The 20,274-nt window shown below is 41.6% G+C and overlaps 1 protein-coding gene across 1 annotated transcript in view; it reads left to right on the forward strand.

The window, feature by feature from the left end:
• RASGRF2 (Ras protein specific guanine nucleotide releasing factor 2) overlaps positions 1-20,274 on the forward strand; it is a 249,152-nt gene that overhangs the window by 53,970 nt on the left and 174,908 nt on the right. The window contains exon 2 of the mRNA XM_068980666.1: positions 17,717-17,823. Coding sequence (XP_068836767.1) covers positions 17,717-17,823 — 107 coding nt within the window. The remainder of the gene's footprint in view (positions 1-17,716; positions 17,824-20,274) is intronic.

The raw sequence follows: 20,274 nt of genomic DNA on the forward strand, positions 1-20,274 counted from the left end.
CAGACCTGAATTGTTTGTTATGTCTTCCTTAAAGAGAAATAAGAGTGTGGCATAAACTAAATTAAAGACACTGTGATTTGGAGAATTTGAGAGGGGTTTAGCTTTTTGAGGATTTTTGGAGAAGCAACAACAAAAAAAAAAGCCCTAGCTTATGCACACGTGCATGTGTGAATTTTCTTTTCCAGGGCTGAAGTTTGATATTCTTAGCCATTCTGATTGTGGAGATTTGAGACTGTCATTTTCTTTTAAATGTCTGACAGCTATAAGCTTTCAGCTATCAGCAAATGAGGTGAAAATGTATTTTTAATATTAAAAGTCTTTTTTGGGGGCAAAGCAGCCCAGCAGAACCATCATTAATAGTTCATATTCAGACAAGATTTTAAGCTCCTTTCCTAATCCTGCTTCTTTGGTATTTAATAGCCAGGCATATCCACCAGATGTGCTCCAAGTCCTTTTATTTACATAAATGTTTCCAGCAATTCGTTATACATTTTTCTACTTAAAAATAAGTGCCTACCATATAGCCCTCTTTCTCACATTGTGATACTTTGGCATTACTTGTTTTGTTTTAGAGCAGGAAAATGTCTAATTGACCCAGGTATTTTTCAAATTTTACCATTCATAGGACTTTTTATATTCATGTCTTTAAAATGTATATGCCATTATGACTAATTTGAAAAATGCATTAAGTGTGTGAATTAGAAGATAATAGTTACTAAGAACTAACTACCGTTAACATTTTTTTTTTCCTTCCGTTTATTCTCATTAATGTATGTGTGTATGCTCAGTTACTAAGTCATGTCCGACTCTTTGCAACCCCATGGACTGTGGCCCACATGCACCTGGACTGGAGTGGGTTGCCATTTCCTCTTCCGGGGATCTTTCCAACCCAGGGATCAAACATATCCTGCATGGGCAGGCAGATTCCCGCGTCTCCTGTATGGGTAGGCAGATTCTTCACCACTGAGTCACCTGGGAAGCCCATTTTCATTAATACTGTTTTGTAAATGCTAATTCTGTATTATCTAGCTTGCTTTGATTGGTTTTCCTATAAATGTTGATCTATGTAGAACTCATTCTATTAAACTGCTTATTCTTGGTTTACTACTATGTATGTAACTATCCTTTTATTGATAGATATTTAGATTGTTGTCTTTTCTGGCTCTTGAAATGGCATTGCAATGAACATCTTTGTATGTGCTTTTTGAGTGTTTCTCTGGGAAGCAGAATTATTGGATGATGGATTTGCTCTTACGTTTTTTCATATAGTGTGCATGGCACCCCACTCCAGCACTCTTGCCTGGAAAAATGGACGGAGGAGCCTGGTAGGCTGCAGTCCATAGGGTCGCTAAGAGTCGGACATGACTGAGCGACTTCCCTTTCACTTTTCACTTTCATGCATTGGAGAAGGAAATGGCAACCCACTCCAGTGTTCTTGCCTGGAGAATCCCAGGGACGGGGGAGCCTGGTGGGCTGCCGTCTGTGGGGTCACACAGAGTCGGATATAAATGAAGCGACTTAGCAGCAGCAGCAGGCATTTTCAGTGTATTTCTTTATCCATTTACAGACATAAATATTATAAATAAATATATATTACATATACTTTTTCTTTTAGGGTAAATAGTTGCATTCCACCAGTCTAAATCTTGCTTTTAAACTTATTGACTTCCTCTCCCCAATCAATGGAAATGTTACAGTGTCACTGAACTTCTATAATAGATCCTCAGATACCTGGAGATATGACCATGAATTTGCCTTCTAGCAACATTTTGTGAAAGTGTTAGTTGCTCAGTTGTATCTGACTCTTTGTGGCCCCATGGACTGTAGCCTGCCAGGCTCCTCTGTCCATGGAATTCTCCAGACAAGAATACTGGAGTGGCAGCTTGCTCCTTGCAAAGTCTGGATCATGTAGGTCATGTGGTCTCAGAAAGTGGGAACTAACAATTCTAGTAACTGGAGCTTATCTCATTCACCCTTGTCCTGCTCTTTGCAATTGCCCAGCCCCTGGAAACCTGCTTAATCATGCCTGTCCATGTAAAGTTCAGGCAACCCCTTCCCCATCTTGACTGCTTTTCCCGCATGAGTGAAACCCCTTAGTTTAAACCAGCCTATTAGCAGCTAGTGTTGCCTTCTATAGACTGTCTATAAAAACTCTGTAAGCCCTTTATTTGGGGCTCAGAGCTTAGAGTGTTAACTCCTCCGGGCCTGCCGGCATAATAAACCTGAGTTTTCCAACTAAAAAAAAAAGAATACTAGAGTGGGGTGCCATTCCCTTCTCCAGGGGATCTTCCCAACCCAGGGATTAAACCCGGGCCTTCTGCATTGCAGGCAGATTCTTTACCGTATGAACCACCAGGGAAGCCTGGCAACATTTTCAGTTCAGTTCAGTTAGGTCGCTCAGTCGTGTCCGACTCTTTGCGACCCCATGAACCGCAGCACACCAGGCCTCCCTGTCCATCACCAGCTCCCAGAATTCACCCAAACTCATGTCCATCAAGTCAGTGATGCCATCCAGCCATCTCATCCTCTGTCGTCCCCTTCTCCTCCTGCCCCCAATCCTTCTCAGCATCAGGATCTTTACCAATGAGTCAACTCTTCACTTCCGGTGGCCAAAGTATTGGAGTTTCAGCTTTAGCATCAGTCCTTCCAAAGAACACCCAGGACTGATCTCCTTTAGAATGGACTTGTTGGATCTCCTTGCAGTCTAAGGGACTCTCAAGAGTCTTCTCCAACACCACTGTTCAAAAGCATCAATTCTTTGGCTCTCAGCTTTCTTTATTGTCCAACTCTCACATCCATACATGACCACTGGATAAACCATAGCCTTGACTAAATGGACCTTTGTTGGCAAAGTAATGTCTCTGCTTTTCAATATGCTATCTAGGTTGGTCATAACTTTGCTTCCAAGGAGTAAGCATCTTTTAATTTCATGGCTTCAATCACCATCTGCAGTGACTTTGGAGCCCCCCAAAATAAAGTCAGGCACTGTTTCCACTGTTTCCCCATCTATTTGCCATGAAGTGATGTGCCTGGATGCCATGATCTTAGTTTTCTGAATGTTGAGCTTTAAGCCAACTTTTTCACTCCCCTCTTTCACTGCAACATTTTAAAAAACTTCAAAAAAAGTTCAGTCACTCAGTCATGTCTGACTCTTTGTGACCCCATGGACTGCAAGCATGCCAGGCTTCCCTGTCCATCTCCAACACCTGGAGCTTGCTCAAACTCATGTCCATTGAGTCGGTGATGCCATCCAGCCATCTCATCCTCTGTTGTCCCCTTCTCCTCCTGCCTTCAATCTTTCCCAGCATCAGGGTCTTTTCCAATGAGTCGGTTCTTCAAAATTTTGTTATTATTTCAAACTTTAGTAAAATTCCAAAAGTAGTACAATGAAGTCCTGTATGTCTTCTACCCAGATTCACTGCTGCTGCTGCTGCTAAACTGCTTCAGTCATGTCCGACTCTGTGCGACCCCATAGACGGCAGCCCACCAGGCTCCCCAGTCCCTGGGATTCTCCAGGCAAGAACACTGGAGTGGGTTGCCATTTCCTTCTCCAATGCATGAAAGTGAAAACTGAAAGGGAAGTCGCCCAGTCATGTCCGACTCTTCGCGACCCCATGGACTGTAGCCTACCAGGCTCCTCCACACATGGGATTTTCCAGGCAAGAGTACTGGAGTGTGGTGCCATTGCCTTTTCTGACCCAGATTCACTAGGCATGCATATTTAGCCCTATTTACTTTTTTTTCCTCTCTCTCTCTTTCCATACATAGGAATTCAGAATTTTTCTTTATCTTGTTCATTTAGTTATCATGGTGTCTGCCAGATTTCTCCACCTGAAAATTACTTTTTCCTGTGTAATTATTAATAGTTTATGGGGAGATTCACCCAGTTTATTTAAGTATCAGCAGTTGCTTATTCCTTGCTGAATAGTTTTCAGTTGTATGAGTGTACCTGCTGCTAAGTCACTTCAGCCGTGTCTGACTCTTTGTGACCCCATAGATGGCAGCCCACCAGGCTCCCCCATCCCTGGGATTCTCCAGGCAAGAACACTGGAGTGGGTTGCTATTTCCTTCTCCAGTGCGTGAAAGGGAAAAGTGAAAGTGAAGTTACTCAGTCGTGTCCGACTTTTCAAGATCCCATGGACTGCAGCCTTCCAGCCTCCTCCGTCCATGGGATTTTCCAGGCAAGAGTACTGGAGTGGGGTACCATTGCCTTCGCCACATACTGTTTATTCACCTGTTGAAGGACACTGGGGATTTTCCTTGGCATGGCGGGGCACCAGCCAGATTCCCCTTCAGAGAAAGTTGCTGCCTACCTGCAGGGGGTCAGTCTGCAGATAGCCTCTAGCTGTCAGCTCCTTCAGAGTCTGCCACAGCTGCAGAGATCTGCCTTGTCCAAGAGGGTACCTTTCCTGAAGCAGCCCACGTTGAGTGACCGAGTGAGGCAGCGGTATAAAGATCTAGCCATTTCAGCCTGGGTTGGGACAACTCTGACACACAATTTTAACTTTTTTACCTCCAGGCATCCACCACAGTTACCCCAGCAGCCCTCTCTCAGCCTCTGTCGATGGCTGTATGGGGGATTCTGTATAGCCCAGTGAAGGAAAAAGGGACAAACCCAAGCTTGGCCTGGGGATGGGTCACTTCAAAATGGCCTTGAAAGACTGTGATAAGGAGAAATTCCCCCAGTGGGTGGACTAGCAGATCATGCCCCTGGCCACCTATTTTGTGTTGGAAGAGAAGTGGTCTGAGGCTCAAATGCATATAGGCTTATAGGAGGTGGTGAATGTTCTGGCTGGCATCAAAGACCTGGAAGGAAAAAGATTAGAAGTTTGGGGGTAGCAAAGCCTGAGTAGAAGCATGTGGATGAACAAAATAGGAATAGGCCCCAAATGGGATCATCTCTGCAGCATTCACTAGAGAGATTTAAAGACTAGGTTCTATTATTTTCCTCAGAAGAGTGTTCGTTTCTTATTCTAGCAGGCAGTTTACTTGGCACTAAAAGATCAGATTGACAGACTGACCAGGTCACTTTATTTCAGATAATCCCTGTCATTGATTATCCCAGTGCTGATACAATGAGCATGTGAACAAAATGACAGTTGGGGCCAAAAAAGGTGGCTACTCATGGGCCCAGGAGCATAGGTTTATTCTTACAAAGGCTGATATAACTAATGTGCTAAATGTTCAAACTGACAGCAACAGAGACAACACTGAGCCTTAATATGGAACCAGTTTTCAAAGCGACTCGCTGTCTTCTGTGTGTAGGTATACTACATTTACTCTTTCTTGGAAACAGCTGTCTACAATCTGCAATTAGGTTTACCCATTTACTTTTTTCTTTTCAATCGTTATGCTTTTCATTTCTAAAATTTCCATTTGGTCCTTTTTTGGCATTACATTTCTCTCCTGAGATTCCCCATCTGTGTTCTCATTATGCTTCTCTTTTCCTTTGTATACTCTTTCTAATAGCTGCTTTGAAGTTCTGTCTGCTAATTCTAACATCTGTGTTCTATTTTCTCATGACTATGGCCCTAGTTTTTCTGCTGTTTCTTTTCTACTAGCCTTTTAGCATATACCAGACATTTGGATAATACATTTTAAAGATTCTGGATTATGTTGTTGTCCTTTGAAGAGTGTTCATTTTTGTTCGAACAGGTAGTTTACTGGGCAGACTCAGTTTCTAAACTCTGTCTTCCTGTGGCAGGTAGTAGCTGAAATCCTTGTTCAGTCCTTTCAGTCTCCTAGCTGTTATTTTTCAGAAGATTACTTGAAATTTTTCCTGCTGTGCAAAGTTCAGAGGCTAGCTTGAAAATATTCTTACAGAGCATTATTGATTGCTCAGAGCATTTCAATTTAAATACCAAATTTAATTTTTCCCCTATTGTTGCATATTTTTATGGTTATTATTGATGCTTTAAACATTCTTGGACATAAGTCTTTGAAAGTATTTTTAATGATTTCATTAGTATCAGTTCAATTCAGTTGCTCAGTCGTGTCCGACTCTGTGACCCCATGAATCGCAGCATGCCAGGCCTCCCTGTCCATCACCAACTCCCGGAGTTCACTCAGACTCACGTCCATCGAGTGAGTGATGCCATCCAGCCATCTCATCCTCTGTTGTCTCCTTCTCTTCCTGCCCCCAATCCCTCCCAGTATCAGAGTCTTTTCCAATGAGTCAACTCTTCGCATGAGGTGGCCAAAGTACTGGAGTTTCAGCTCTAGCATCATAGATTCCTATATAAAAACAGAGGCTTAAAGTCTGTGGTACAAATTGCCAACCAACTCCACCATTTTAATATTAATCAACACATTATACTTCCTAACTCTGGATTTTATTATTAACAAAGTTACAATGTGAAAGGAACATTTTAATGTACTAATATGCATTTTTTTCATATTTTTACCTATTTGTATCATTTTATTATGTTTTTTGTTTGTGGACAAGTGAATATTCTGTTTCTTCTCCCACATTCCTACTAGGCTATTTGGCTTTTCCTTATCAATTTAGAAAACTTCTTTATTCATTAAATACATTCATTAACCTTTTACTATTATCCAGTTTTTGATTCATGAGCTATGCATTTGATCACTATTATTTGATTATTATTATTATTAGGGCTTCCATCTTTGAGGTTTGCTCAGTGAATTAAGTGCTAGCAATTATTGTCAGTAGTTGGCACTTAAAAAGTAAAAGATAAAACATTTTTGTCAGTTTTGTTACGAACCCAGTGCTTCTGATTTAAAAACATCGATGCAAAAAAATAATAATAAAAATAAAAAAATAAAAACATCGATGCAGCAGTGGTTGCTTTTAGTTAATTTGGTAAGTGTAACTGGTGATTATCAATATACACCAGGCATAATGTCATAAAGGACTTCTTCAGTTCAGTCGCTCAGTCGTGTCTGGCTTCTTAAAAGGCACTAATTATTTCTTTATTTAGACTTGTATTTTCTTTTACTCCCATTTGGTAAATTGCCATGCAATAAAAACTGAGATACTGAACAGCACAGTATGTCATACCTTAATGGTAGAATTCTAGAGTATGTTATAGCTACTAAAGGATTTTGATAATGTGGGATCTTAGAGGCCACCTTATTCTGTTTTCAGAGGACAGGAATCCCTTCTAAATACCACTGAGAGATGGCCAACTGGCATCAGCATCCCATCTCATTTTTAGAAAGATCTTTCAAATCTCTCTCTTGAACCATTGTTTCTATTTGTGCCTTATGGGGCTACACAGGATACACCTAAAATTGATCTCATTTATGTATATTTCCCCTGCCCATTTGTTTGGCATAACCATGGTCCCTCTTTGACAGAGCACCTCAGAAAATTTCCTTGTAGCAGCAGGGGAACTCTGACACTCAAGTCTGTGTGTTGAAGTATTCTCTGCTGCTGCTGCTGCTGCTAAGTCGCTTCAGTCGTTTCCAACTCTGTGCGACCCCACAGACGGCAGCCCACCAGGGTCCCCCGTCCCTGGGATTCTCCAGGCAAGAACACCGGAGTGGGTTGCCATTTCCTTCTCCAGTGCATGAAAGTGAAAAGTGAAAGTGAAGTCACTCAATCTTGTCCAACTCTTAGCGACCCCATGGACTGCAGCCCACCAGGCTCCTCCATCATGGGATTCTCCAGGCAAGAGTACTGGAGTGGGGTGCCAACTCGATGTTAACAACATGCATTTTCATTGAACATACATTTTACACAAATGAGAATACGGTTGGCAAATGAGGAATAACTCAGACCAATGATTGTAGTGAGAAAGTGATGAAGATGGCATGAAGTAAAAAGATTTTTTGGAGGTTTCGTAGGAATTTAGAGATTCTAGATTAGTTCAGGAGAGGCTGGGATAGAATGGACATTGCAATGGTGATAAAGTTTAGTTGGCTTGCTGTGAGAGAAGGCTGTAATGATGGTTACGGTGGCTCTAGACAGACAGGAGTTAGATATCTCTCTCCAAAGATAAGATGGTAAGTAAACAGGAGGACTGGGGATGAGGTGAGACCAGTCAGAAAGATGGAATGTTATCAATAGCACATGTTGCTGTCTGGAGTGGTAGTACAAAAGAAAGACAGCACTGTGTGAAAATGTAACAATAATGGAGAAGAATTGTTGCCTTTTTCTGTGAGTCAAGGATGATGACTTAAGCCACCATGTGTCTTGCATGCTTTCCTTTTCATAAATTTCAGTGTATCTGGTGATTTATGGGAGCTCAGGTCCCTTGGTTCATGAAAGTTTCTCTATTGCAGTTTTATATGATAACCTTTCAAAGATTTGAAGCACAACCAAATATATCAACTTGGTTTAGCCGTTCATAAAATGACAGATTTTCTGACCCCTTGGCACAATTAATTTGATTCACTTCTCTATGAAATTTGGAAGCCAGACATAATATATTTTCTTGTTGTGGTAGGAAACCACAGGTAGAAGGCAGTTAAACACTCACTCCTTGAGCTGCATCCAACGTTAAATTCTTGACCATTAAAATATGTTTAATAAAAGGGTATATTCTGAGGCAATTCTTAAATGGTGATACTGGATTTTATGCATGTTAATACTCTGCTTTACTCACAGTTTCAAATGTATAGTCTACGTGTTGGCTTCTGTTGGGACAAATCATTCAGCAAACTCTTGCATGTCATTGAAACTGCAAAATACAACTCTTATCTAAGCCTTTGGGAAAATTAGAAATCTTTTCATCATGAGTATCAGCCAACTACAAAAATATCCATAAGAACAAAACAAACAACAAACAACCACCATAATAAAAACAGCATGACCTCTTCTTAATTACCAAGTACCCACTATGCTGGTTCATAATTTTAATACATCCTTTTTTTCTCCCCCCACCCACGTGCTTTTATCTGAGGAAAGCAGGGAGGGGAAACCTGAGGAGCACTCAGATTACCCAGTTTTGCAGAGCTGGAGCAAGTCCAGCGTCCGAGGCAGACTCGAGGTGACTGGCTTCCCAGCGAGAGCTGGCAGTTCTACCGCTATAGTAACGACAAGATGTGCTTCTTGCTTTTCAAGACACTCTGATGTGTGTTACTGCATTTGATCTTCACCTTCGTGAAGATCTTCACCTTCACCGTTTGATCTTCAGGGTTGGTGGGAGAGGTGGCCTTGTCCTCACTTGGCCCAGGAACAAACTGAGCTTGATAGGAGCTTGCTAGGGCTCACACTGTCATCCGAGACGGGACAGTATCCCAGTGTCCTGCTTTCCAGCCTGGGGAGCCTGCTGCTGGACCACACTGCTGGTTCAGATGCACAGAAGTCTGTGAAGTCGTCTGTGCTGAAGCGAAAATGCCGATGGCAAGACCTCTGAATCTCAAAGTTGAAAAGAAAGTGAACCAATAGGGAGGGAAAGGCTTCAGCATCTTGGATCTTTGTTCTTAAGAAGACTTGGTAGTAGCTGGGAGATTTGACATGTGTTTTAACAACAAAAAATGAGCTTCAGCCTATAACCATGATACGAAAAGATGGTGTCTATGAAGTAGTTGGAAAATTCAGTGTCCTTTAATATACACAGAGTCTTCTTGGAAGCTGAAAGTATGAGATCAAACTGTGGTTAAGAAATGATCGCACTATATGAACACCGTCCCTGAGGCAGGAGAGAGAAATGTTTTCTATTCTAGATACCAGTAGGGCTGGGTCCCAGATACACTGCTTTAGATGTTTCTTCAGGGTGTACCCCATCGGCTGGCACGATGGTGAGCAGATGCAGTGGGCAGAGAAGTCTCTTGCAAGTAACGTTTCAGATGAGATTGGGCATGTTCAGGTATGGCCATAGATGCAAGTAACATTTCAATGGCAGGAAATACAAAAGAGTAGGCATGCTAGGAGGAGGAGGGAAGGGAATGGTATCAAAAACATGAAGTAGCTCCCGTTTTTAAATGCTCACCTGTTATTTTCAGTCTGCCTTCTCTCATCTCCCTCTCACACACTGCCAGGGCAGTGGCAGTAAACCTGATTTAGAGCAATCTGTGCCTCTAGGGCTCAGGGATGGGATTCCTTTCTCTTATGGAGGGTCAATCGTGTTCTGGGGACATTAATTGAAATTCCTGTGAATGTTAAAGATAGTTAGCAGTTTGGGTGAAGTTAAACCCCTGTTGCAAAGAGCTGACTCATTGGAAAAGACTCTGATGCTAAGAAAGATTGAGGGCAGGAGGAGAAGGGGACGACAGAGGATGCAATGGTTGGATGGCACCACTGACTCAATGGACATGCTTTGAGCAAACTCTGGGAGATGGTGAGGGAAAGGGAAGCCTGGCGTGCTGCAGTCCATGGGGTCCCAAAGAGTTGGACTCGACTCAGTGACTGAACAGCAACAATAAACCCGTGGGAGTGAAAATTAGTATAGGGGGCACAGCAAGCTCAGTTTTGTCAATGTATCCAGTGTTTAAAATGTGTTTCATTCCCACTCTACAAGCAGTTACAGAAGGGAGAAAAGAGGGGAAAAGGGAGAAAGAAGAAGATGTAATGAGGCATAGCAAGATTAACATGAGCTCAGGCTTTATTATTGCTTGGGAAACGCACCCAGATTGGAGAATTGCTGTCCATGGTGTCCATCCATCTCCACATCCAGGAATGCTTGGAGTCTCCCTGCTGACAGGGGTGGATGGTCATAGCAACATGTAGGGCTGCTGTGGGAGGAATATGCTCTGGGCTGCGGAGGGCCACTCAGCAGTATTATTCACGTTCCTGGAGACTAGGAAGGCCAGACCCCAAGGCCCAGGTCGGGGTGGAGAGCTCTGCCTGGCTTTAGAGCCGTGCTGTGGTCCCAGAGGCACTGCCATGCCAGACTGCTGTATTCTCATGATCACCATCCCCAGGTGTGCAAGTCACCAAGTTGGGAACTTTGGAATGCACCCATTTTATCCCATCCATTGTCTGACTCGCAAGGTCAGAAATGTGGTTCTGGAGAGGGGACCATAGCTAGTTCCTGTAGGTCCTCCCACCCCTCCTAGACAGGGGCCGAGTGTAGGAAGAGGATTTGAGGAGAATCTTCTTCCTCAGAGGCTGCAGAGAGGGTTGGTTTTAGTTCTTTTACTCTATAACTGGAAATTTTCACTAATATATGTGATAATCTAAAACCCTTAAGTGCCATCAAAATAATAATACATATGGTACTGCAGTTTGTTTAAAAGAGGTTATTTTTCTAACTGGTACTTTAAAGAACACCAATGGTGGTTTTTAATCTTTTTTGAACATCCCTGATTTGACTAACATCATTTACTTTTCTTGGGGGTATAAGTAGTATTATAAAGACCCGGTGGTGGTTTAGTTGCTAAGTCATGTCTGATTCATGTGATCCCATGGATTGTAGCTCGCCAGGCTCCTCTGTCCATGGGATTCTCCAGGCAAGAATGCTGGAATCGGTTGCCATTTCCTCCTCCAGGGGATCTTCCTGACCCAAGGACCTAATGCAAATTTCCTGCATTGCAGGCAGATTCTTTCCTGCTGAGCCAGCAGGGATAGTTTTGAAAATGGATAATATCTTTACTTTGATTATATAGCTATATATGTTTACTGTTAATGACTCAATTTGAAAATGGAATGAGCATATTTTTGTTGGCTGTATAGCTGTAAGTGTTTATGTAAATGATCCAACCAATACAGAAATGTAGGAAGTGGAAGTGGCCGTATAATATTATTCCCCTGCAGTTGCCACGGTCATAGCCATGAACTTGTTTCTAACTTACAGAAGTCTAAGGACCAGAGTTTTAAATGAACTTGGGTTACATTTGTTCTTTCTGCAAAAACACACAGTATAAACAGCAGCAAACCAATTATAATAAAAACCAAACAAATGGAAAATGAAAAGTCATATAAAGCTACAATACATACCAATAAAACCCTGAATATTTAAATTTCCTAGACCTGTTCATCATGTTGTCATTCTGGCATTTTGTAGTTACTGTGGGTAAGTGGTAAGACCCTTTAGTGAATCTGCCAACCTGCAGTATCTGTACTTACTGCTTTTCTATTATGAAGAACATCATAATATTCTGTTTTCCTTTTTTTAATAAAAATATGTATTTAGTAGCTTTAGCGGTGTTTCTAAATCTTTTCTCTGGATGTCTACCTAGAGGTGATTATACAGTCATAAAATTGTCATATGTGGCTGTTTGAAGCAAATTTATTAGGTTGATTATACCTTATGTTTTCTTTATGATGATCATTTATTCACCAAACATTATTGAGAGATTTGGGTACAAAGGGACAAGTCCTACAGGGGAGAGAGACACATGTGTGGACAACTCTCCGGCTGTGTGGCAAGAGTGTGCACGAGGTTACTGAAACACAGGGGAGTGTGTGCATGCGTGCACACTCAGTCGCCTCTGACTCTGCGACCCCATGGACTCACCAGGTTCCGTGGGGTTTTCCAGGCAAGAATACTGGAATGCATTGCCATTTTCTTCTCCAAGGGATTTTCCTGACCCAGGGGTTAAACCCACGTCTCTTGCATTGGCAGGTGGATTCTTTTACCACTGAGCCACAACTGACCCCACAGAGGAGAGAGGGACTCCTTTTTGCCAGAAGGTACCTGGGAAAGATTTAGTGCAATTGACAGTTCATGACATGAGTCTTGAAAGTTCAATAATAATTTTAGGTAGGAGAGGGACTGGAGAGGAAGAACATCAAGACAGTGGTTTGCACTGAGAGAGAAGGGAATTAACATTTGTTAAGTACCTGCTGGGTGCCAGGCATTATATGTCAGCTAGTCCGTCCTGTAAACCTGTCTTTGGCCTCATTGACTAGAGGAGACTTAGTCTCAGAAAGGTTAGTCTCCTGCTCCAAGGTCTCATAGGTTGTTACCACTTAAAGGAGTCAGGACTCACACCCAGGTCTGGTGATCCCAGAGACGTACTCTATCAGTAGTATGAGGCCGAGGAAAGAGCTTGTCTTCTTGGGGGAGTGGTGGGTTGATTGGCTGGAGTGTGGCATACTTAGGAGGAAAGAAGCAGAAATTAATTTCAAAATGGAGACTAAGGCCAGTTGGTAGGGTGTTAAGTTTGAGAATATGAATGAAGGTTTTTGTAAGTAGATATGAAAGCTCAGGTTTATCTTTAAGGAAGAGAATTCTGGTCATCTTGTTTGGCCAGGAGGGAGCTGGGTAAGACTGTCAACAGCGTTGTATTAATAGATTTATCCTCACTACACTTAGCAGCACTACACTTAGATGTGCAAACATTTTTTTTTCCAAAATTTGAGCCAACTTTTTCATTAAGACCCCTCCATACTTAATAAGTGGAGAAAAAAGAAGCTGCTGAGAGTAGTAAATTTAGTTTGCTCCAATCATGTAAAAAGTTCAGTTCAGTTCAGTCACTCAGTCGTGTCCGACTCTTTGCAACTCCATGGAGTGCAGCACACCAGGCCTCCCTGCTCATCACTAACTCCCGGAGTTTACTCAAACTCATGCCCATTGAGTCAGTGATGCCATCCAATGATCTCATCCTCTGTCGTCCTATACTCCTCCCGCCTTCAATCTTTCCCAGCATCAGGGTCTTTACTAATGAGTTAGCTCTTTGCATCAGGTGGCCAAAGTACTGGAGTTTCAGCTTCAGCATCAGTCCTTCCAATGAATATTCAGGACTGATTTCCTTTAGGATGGACTGGTTGGATCTCCTTGCTGTCCAAGGGACTCTCAAGAGTCTTCTCCAACAACAGAGTTTGAAAGCATCAGTTCTTCGGTGCTCAGGTTTCTTTCTAGTTCAACTCTCACATCCATACATGACCACTGGAAAAACCATAGCCTTGACTAGTTGGACCTTTGTTGGCAAAGGAATGTCTCTGCTTTTTAATATGCTTTCTAGGTTGGCCATAACGTTTCTTCCAAGGTGTAAGTGTCTTTTAATTTCATGGCTGCAGTCACCATCTGCAGTGATTTTGGAGCCCCCCAAAATAAACTCTCTCACTGTTTCCATTGTTTCCCCATCTATTTGCCTTGAAGTGATGGGACTGGATGTCATGATCTTAGTTTTCTGAATGTTGAGCTTCAAGCCAAATTTTTCACTCTCCTCTTTCACTTTCAAGAGGCTTAGTTCTTCACTTTCTGCATATCTGAGGTTATTGATATTGCATATCTGATAATACAACCTCAGATAAACACTTTCTGTGTCATCTGTATATCTGAGGTTACTGATATTTCTCCCGGGAATCTTGATTCAAGCTTGTGCTTCATCCTGCACAGCATTTCACATGATGTATTCTGCATATAAGTTAAATAAGCAGGGTGACAATATACAGCCTTGACGTCCTCCTTTTTCTATTTGGAACCAGTCTGTTCCATGTCCAGTTTTAACTGTTGCTTCCTGACCTGCATACAGATTTCTCAAGAGGCAGGTCAGGTGGTCTGGTATTCCCATCTCTTTCAGAATTTTCCACAGTTTATTGTGATCCACACAGTCAAAGGCTTTGGCATAGTCAATAAAGCAGAAATAGATGTTTTTCTGGAACTCTTTTGCTTTTCTGATGATCCAGTGGATGTTGGCAATTTGATCTCTGGTTCCTCTGCCTTTTCTAAAACCAGCTTGAACATATGGAAGTTCACAGTTCACATATTATTGAAGCTGGGCTTGGAGAATTTTGAGCATTACTTTACTAACATGTGAGATGAGTGCAATTGTGTGGTAGTTTGAGCATTCTTTGGCATTGCCTTTCTTTGAGATTGGAATGAAAACTGACTTTTTCCGGTCCTGTGGCCACTGCTGAGTTTTCCAAATTTGCTGGCATATTGAGTGCAGCTCTTTCATAGCATTGTCTTCCAGGATTTGAAATAGCTCAACTGGAATTCCATCACCTCCACTAGCTTTGTTTGTAGTGATGCTTCCTAAGGCCCACTTGACTTCACATTGCAGGATGTCTGGGTGTAGATGAGTGATCACACCATCGTGATTATCTGGGTCATGAAGATCTTTTTTGTACAGTTCTTCCATGTATTCTTGCCACCTCTTCTTAATATCTTCTGCTTCTGTTTGGTCCATACCATTTCTGTCCTTTATTGTGGCCATCTTTGCATGAAATGTTCCCTTGGTATCTCTAATTTTCTTGAAGAGCTTTCTAGTCTTTCCCATTCTCTTGTTTTCCTCTATTTCTTTGCACTGATCACTGAGGAAGGCTTTTTTATCTCTCCCTGCTATTCTTTGGATCTCTGCATTCAAATGGGTATATCTTTCCTTTTCTTCTTTGCTTTTCACTTTTCTTCTTTTCACAGCTATTTGTAAGGCCTCCCCAGACAGCCATTTTGCTGTTTTGCATTTCTTTTTCTTGGGGATGGTCTTGCTCCCTGTCTCCTATACAGTGTCATGAACCTCCATCCATAGTTCATCAGGCACTTTGTTTATCAGATCTGGTCCCTTAAATATATTTCTCACTTCCACTGTATAATCATTAGTGATTTGATTTAGGTCATACCTGAAAGATCTAGTGGTTTTTCCTACTTTATTCAATTTAAGGAAAAAGTGATTCATTCTTTCTTCTGTGCCTCCCTGAGACAGTATCTCAGTTAGTGGGGCTCCCTGTCCTTGGGATTGCATGCGTGTTTATCAGCCATTATGGGGTGGTCCTTGCTGGTGCTGACGGGGGTCTGGCATTTATTCTAGCTCTCTCTTTGGTCATCAGATGCTGAAGTGTGTGGCTGTTGCCTCCTGTGGTCCACGCTCTCTCGGGTCAGCTGGGCTCAGGTGTCTGTTTTGTCCATGATAAACTGAATTCATATCAGAGTGAGACCAGAACACACAAAGAAGGCTTTTTGATGAATAGCTTAGCCTGAATAATTTGCAGGTACATGCAGAGACAGTGTTTTGATTATTTGTGGTCAAGCTGAATTTGTTAAGTGAACTCCTGGAAATGCAACCTGTACTCTCGAAACTCCATCGTCGGCATGCCTGAGACACGGTCTAACCTTTGGATGTAGTTCTGCTGATATAATTACCTTGCTGTCTTTTAAAGGTGGCTTTTAATTGGGTTCCCAAGCAGCAGCTGCTGTTGAGGCACTAGTTGCAGCCTTTCAATAACAGGTTCATTAAGTGTTTCCTCTTCCCAGACTGGGCATCTGGCCTTGGATGGTAGCCAGCTGTTGCTGAAATGCCATCACTTATAGGATTGCCCTTCAAACCACTGATTTGTTATTTTGTTGACTTGCAAGTCCTATCCTCTTAAGTTTAACTGGAGCTTTATTGAATACAGTGCTAAACTCAATTCTTCCCCTTCTCAGTGGCCTTTTCATCAGGTTATTTCCCCCTAGCTCATAGTATTTAGTCCTCTGGCTGGACAAGAGGTTTAAGAATTAAAGACAGCTTGTCATTTATGGGCTCAGGCCTGTCCGTAGGGTAGTGCAGTGGATTCTCTCACAGGCAAGTCTTCTGATGATTTATGCCCAGGTAACACGAGAAGTCTCTTGGCCAGTTTTTGCCTTTTTTGTAAAATTGTGCTGAAAATTCTAGAGTTTTTAAGAATTTATCTCTAAGATTGTTGTCCTGAAGGATTTTTAAAATTATAGTATAAATGATTTATAATATTATATTGGTTTCAAGTGTAAAAAATAGTGAATCAGCATTATTATAGATTAAAAGCTTTTGTCCTGAGTATTTTTAATTTGTTTGAAGAAAATGAGCATGTAATGACCATACTGAATAAAGAGAAGTTTGCAGGGGCTGGTAAGGTGGGACAACAGAAAGAACTTGGGTTTTTATCTTTGGTTTTTAATCTCAGAGCAGCTGTGTGGGACTGGTCATTTTCAGGCCCCAGGAGGAAACTGTGGGCAGGCCCAGTGTATTTTCTGATCATTCTCATATAATAAAAAGTTTTCCAGTCATATTTCCTTCCCAGACTGTCTCAGCTTGGTAATTAAAACATAGCCTCAAACAGACTGATTCAAAGTGACATCTTCCCCGTCCCTGGCTCAGATTCTAGGTTCACTTTGTCAAATTCCACCCAAAGAAAACCTATCGGTAATTTTATTAGAATATATTGAAATTACAGATTAATTTGCTCTTTAGAGGTGATAAACTTATTTTCTTAGGTCCTTCGCCTGTTTATATTTCTTTGCTATTGCAAATGCTGTGTTAACAAAAATGTTACTTATTTGTTGATATTGTACCAAAGTGCAGTACATTTTGTATATTGATTTTGCATCTAATAATTTTGAGGGATGCTCTTATTTTAATAGTGTTTCAATGGATTTTTAGTATAGACACTTACATCATCTGTGCAAAATGATTTCCTCCCTTGCTTCCCATTTCTTTTTTGCTTTATTTTTCTATGTTGCCCTCCAGACAGAATTGGTAATTAGAAGTGGTGATAATTGCCATTTTTCTTATTCTTGATTTTAGAAGGGCTGTTTATAATAACTTACCATTAGGTGAAATGTTTGTAGTAAGTTTTCGGTAGAAATCCCTTATTAGGTTCAGAAATTTCACTTTCGAGTTTGCAAAGAATTTTAATCATGTGTTTGTATAGAATTTTACCAAATACCTTTTCTGTATGTGAGGTATTGTAAGTTGAATCTTATTGAAGGGTATTAAGATGCAATGTATGGTATCTTCCAGGTGCAAAGTCATTGCCAAGTGGACTGGGAATGTTATTTAATTTTGAAATATGATTTACATAATGCTGATGCATTTTATAAGCATATACTCTTTGTAGGGAAGTATTGTCTTTTTATGCTATTATGCCTCAAAAATAAAACACAACTTTGTTTGTTTTTCTTTCCAGTATTACTTTACTGTTCTTTTTGGCCATGAAGGTCAGAAGCCACTAGAGCTGCGCTGTGAGGAGGAGCAGGATGGTAAAGAGTGGATGGAGGCCATTCACCAAGCCAGGTATGGGAGCCACTGGATTGTCTGGGTTTTGCATTGAGGTTTCACCATCGGTGCTAGTTTTGGGCGAACTTGCAATTCCAAGTTGGATTTCCCCTTAGTACCTCCTCCTCAGTCACGTGTGAGATGATTCTTTATGCTTTCTGTGGCTATATTCTAGCTGAAGATTAAAGGTAATAGATAAAGCAATAGTAATGATGATTACTGAACACAGGGTTTGGGCCTATGTGCCAGGCCCTGTTACAAGTGCCTCTCAATTAAGGAATCTGTTAAATGCTTGGATTCACTTATCCCCTCAACAATTTGTGAGACGCATGTCATGGTTAACCCCTCTTTTACAGATAAGGAAACCAAGACCTGGAAAGTTAGTTTGCTTGCCTGAGGCCTCACAGCTAGTGAGTGGCAGAGCTGGGATACAGACCCAGCTGAGCCTCCGGTTGGAAACCCTGCCCTGTGCAGCCTGGTTATCGAGAAAGGCAACACCAACTGCCATCTGGGGAGATAGAAGAGTGTGCTTTTGCTTCCTCCTAAGAAATACCAGCAAGGTAGACATGAGCACACTTGGCCTCAAATGGGAATGGGAAATCCAAAAGAGACCCAGGCAGACCTGTCTCTTTTATTTTTCATATTCAGTTCCTAAGTCCTGTCCCTTTTTGCTTTGAATGGCCCTTGTGCTCACTGCTTTTTGCCTGTCCCCACTGTGACTCCCTGCTTGAAGTTTCAGGGCGAAACTCAGTCTGGGACACGTGACTTTCTTTGCCGGACGTGACCCCCCTCCTTCACCTATAAGTCCATTCACGTCTGTGTCTGTCTCTACCACTCACTCCTGGACCCTTTCGCCCCAAGCCAGCACTCACTGGCCCCTTTCTACAAATGACCGCAGTGCTTGCTTTTATTACATGTGGAATATTTAACAACTTAGTACAATGTGGGTTATTTTCCATATATTTCACATGTGTGATTTCTGTTTCCTGAGCTGGACTTGTAGACAGCATGAGAGGAGGAAGATGGGGACACATTCGTTTCTGAATGAAGCACAGTGCTGATTATGTAGTAGGTCATCAGGAAATATTTTCACATTGATTATAAGAATTTAAGGTGCTGTCCTGAGTGCGTATAGGCTGTTCTTTGAACCCTGAAGGCTTTTTGCCCCCCTCCTCCCCTCTGTTCCCTTCCCTTTCCCTCCTGTCATCCCCTTCCCCTCTTCTTTCTTCAGCTGCTGTATAATGTTAACTACTTGCCCTGTGGCAGGCAGCATGCTAAGAGCTCTTCATACTCATCTTAAAAAAAAAAAGTCCTCCCAGCTACCAGTAGGGTATTATTAACTCTGTTTTACAGATGAGAAGACAAAGGTTTGTGATGGTTAAGCATATTGGCCAAGGTGTGAAAAGCTGGTTAAATGGAAGAGGGAAGGGCTGGGACTCAAACTCAGGTCTCCTTGACTCCACAACCTTTAACCAATGTTCTATATTGTGTTACTCTTCGTTATTGTCTCTTTTTCTCTTCCTCTAATGCAAAGATGAAAGTGGCTAATGTCAGGTCAGGGTTGAGAGTAGATGTTATTTGCAAAAGATTTCAGTTCCTTTTCTTTCCTTCCCTCCAAAAGATTTCTCTGAAATGCGCGTGGTTGGTGACCAAATGCTGCTCTCCAAGGGGGGCCCTGAGGCAGCTTGCTAACATCAGGATCCAGGCACACTGTTCAGCTGTCTTCACTCTCGGGGTCTCTCTCTGACGGTTTTGCTCCAGACTTAAGGCTAATGCAGACTGACTCGCTGTAGAAAGAAAGTCAGGTTTTCAAAGGTGGAAGAACTATCAAGTTGGCAAGGTAGAACCCTTGGGTCATTTCCAGACCCAGTCTTTGTGACCACTTCTGTTCCTTTCTACCTGGGAGTTAAAATGAAGTAAATAATTTAAAACACGTGCATTTGCCCTTTTTTTTTTTTTTCTTTCCAGAAGAACCAAGTACCATTAGCAGCTTAAATTCCTTTGTAGTTGCCAAGCAAACATTGTGGTGAACCAAATAGAGTATGAATTACTTTAAAATGGTAAAATTTCAAGTAAGAGGTTTTTTTGGTATACCAAGAAAACTTTGTCATATATGTGGAAGTAGGTCAGTAGCTATTTGATATTGACTGCCATATGATCAATCCAGGGCTTACATGATTTTGTCAGGAAGCATAGATTTTAGAAACCACTTTAATGGTTTAGTTAATCCAATGGTAAAATTTTTCTTCTCTTTTAGATGTGAAGATATGGTTATTAATTGACCATTTTTCTTGGTGTTCTGACTCTTGGTCCGTTAGGTTTGCTTCTTCTTTGATTTGAGGTCCAGGACTCCATTATTTGATGACTTCCTTTTAATTTGACTGCTTTACACCTGAGATCTTGTATTTGACTTTTTGCATTGAGATGCTTCTTAAATTTTTGCTTTCTAAATCACAGAAGATAATAACT

The sequence above is a fragment of the Capricornis sumatraensis genome, chromosome 9 (assembly GCF_032405125.1).
Source record: "Capricornis sumatraensis isolate serow.1 chromosome 9, serow.2, whole genome shotgun sequence".
NCBI lineage: Eukaryota > Metazoa > Chordata > Mammalia > Artiodactyla > Bovidae > Capricornis > Capricornis sumatraensis.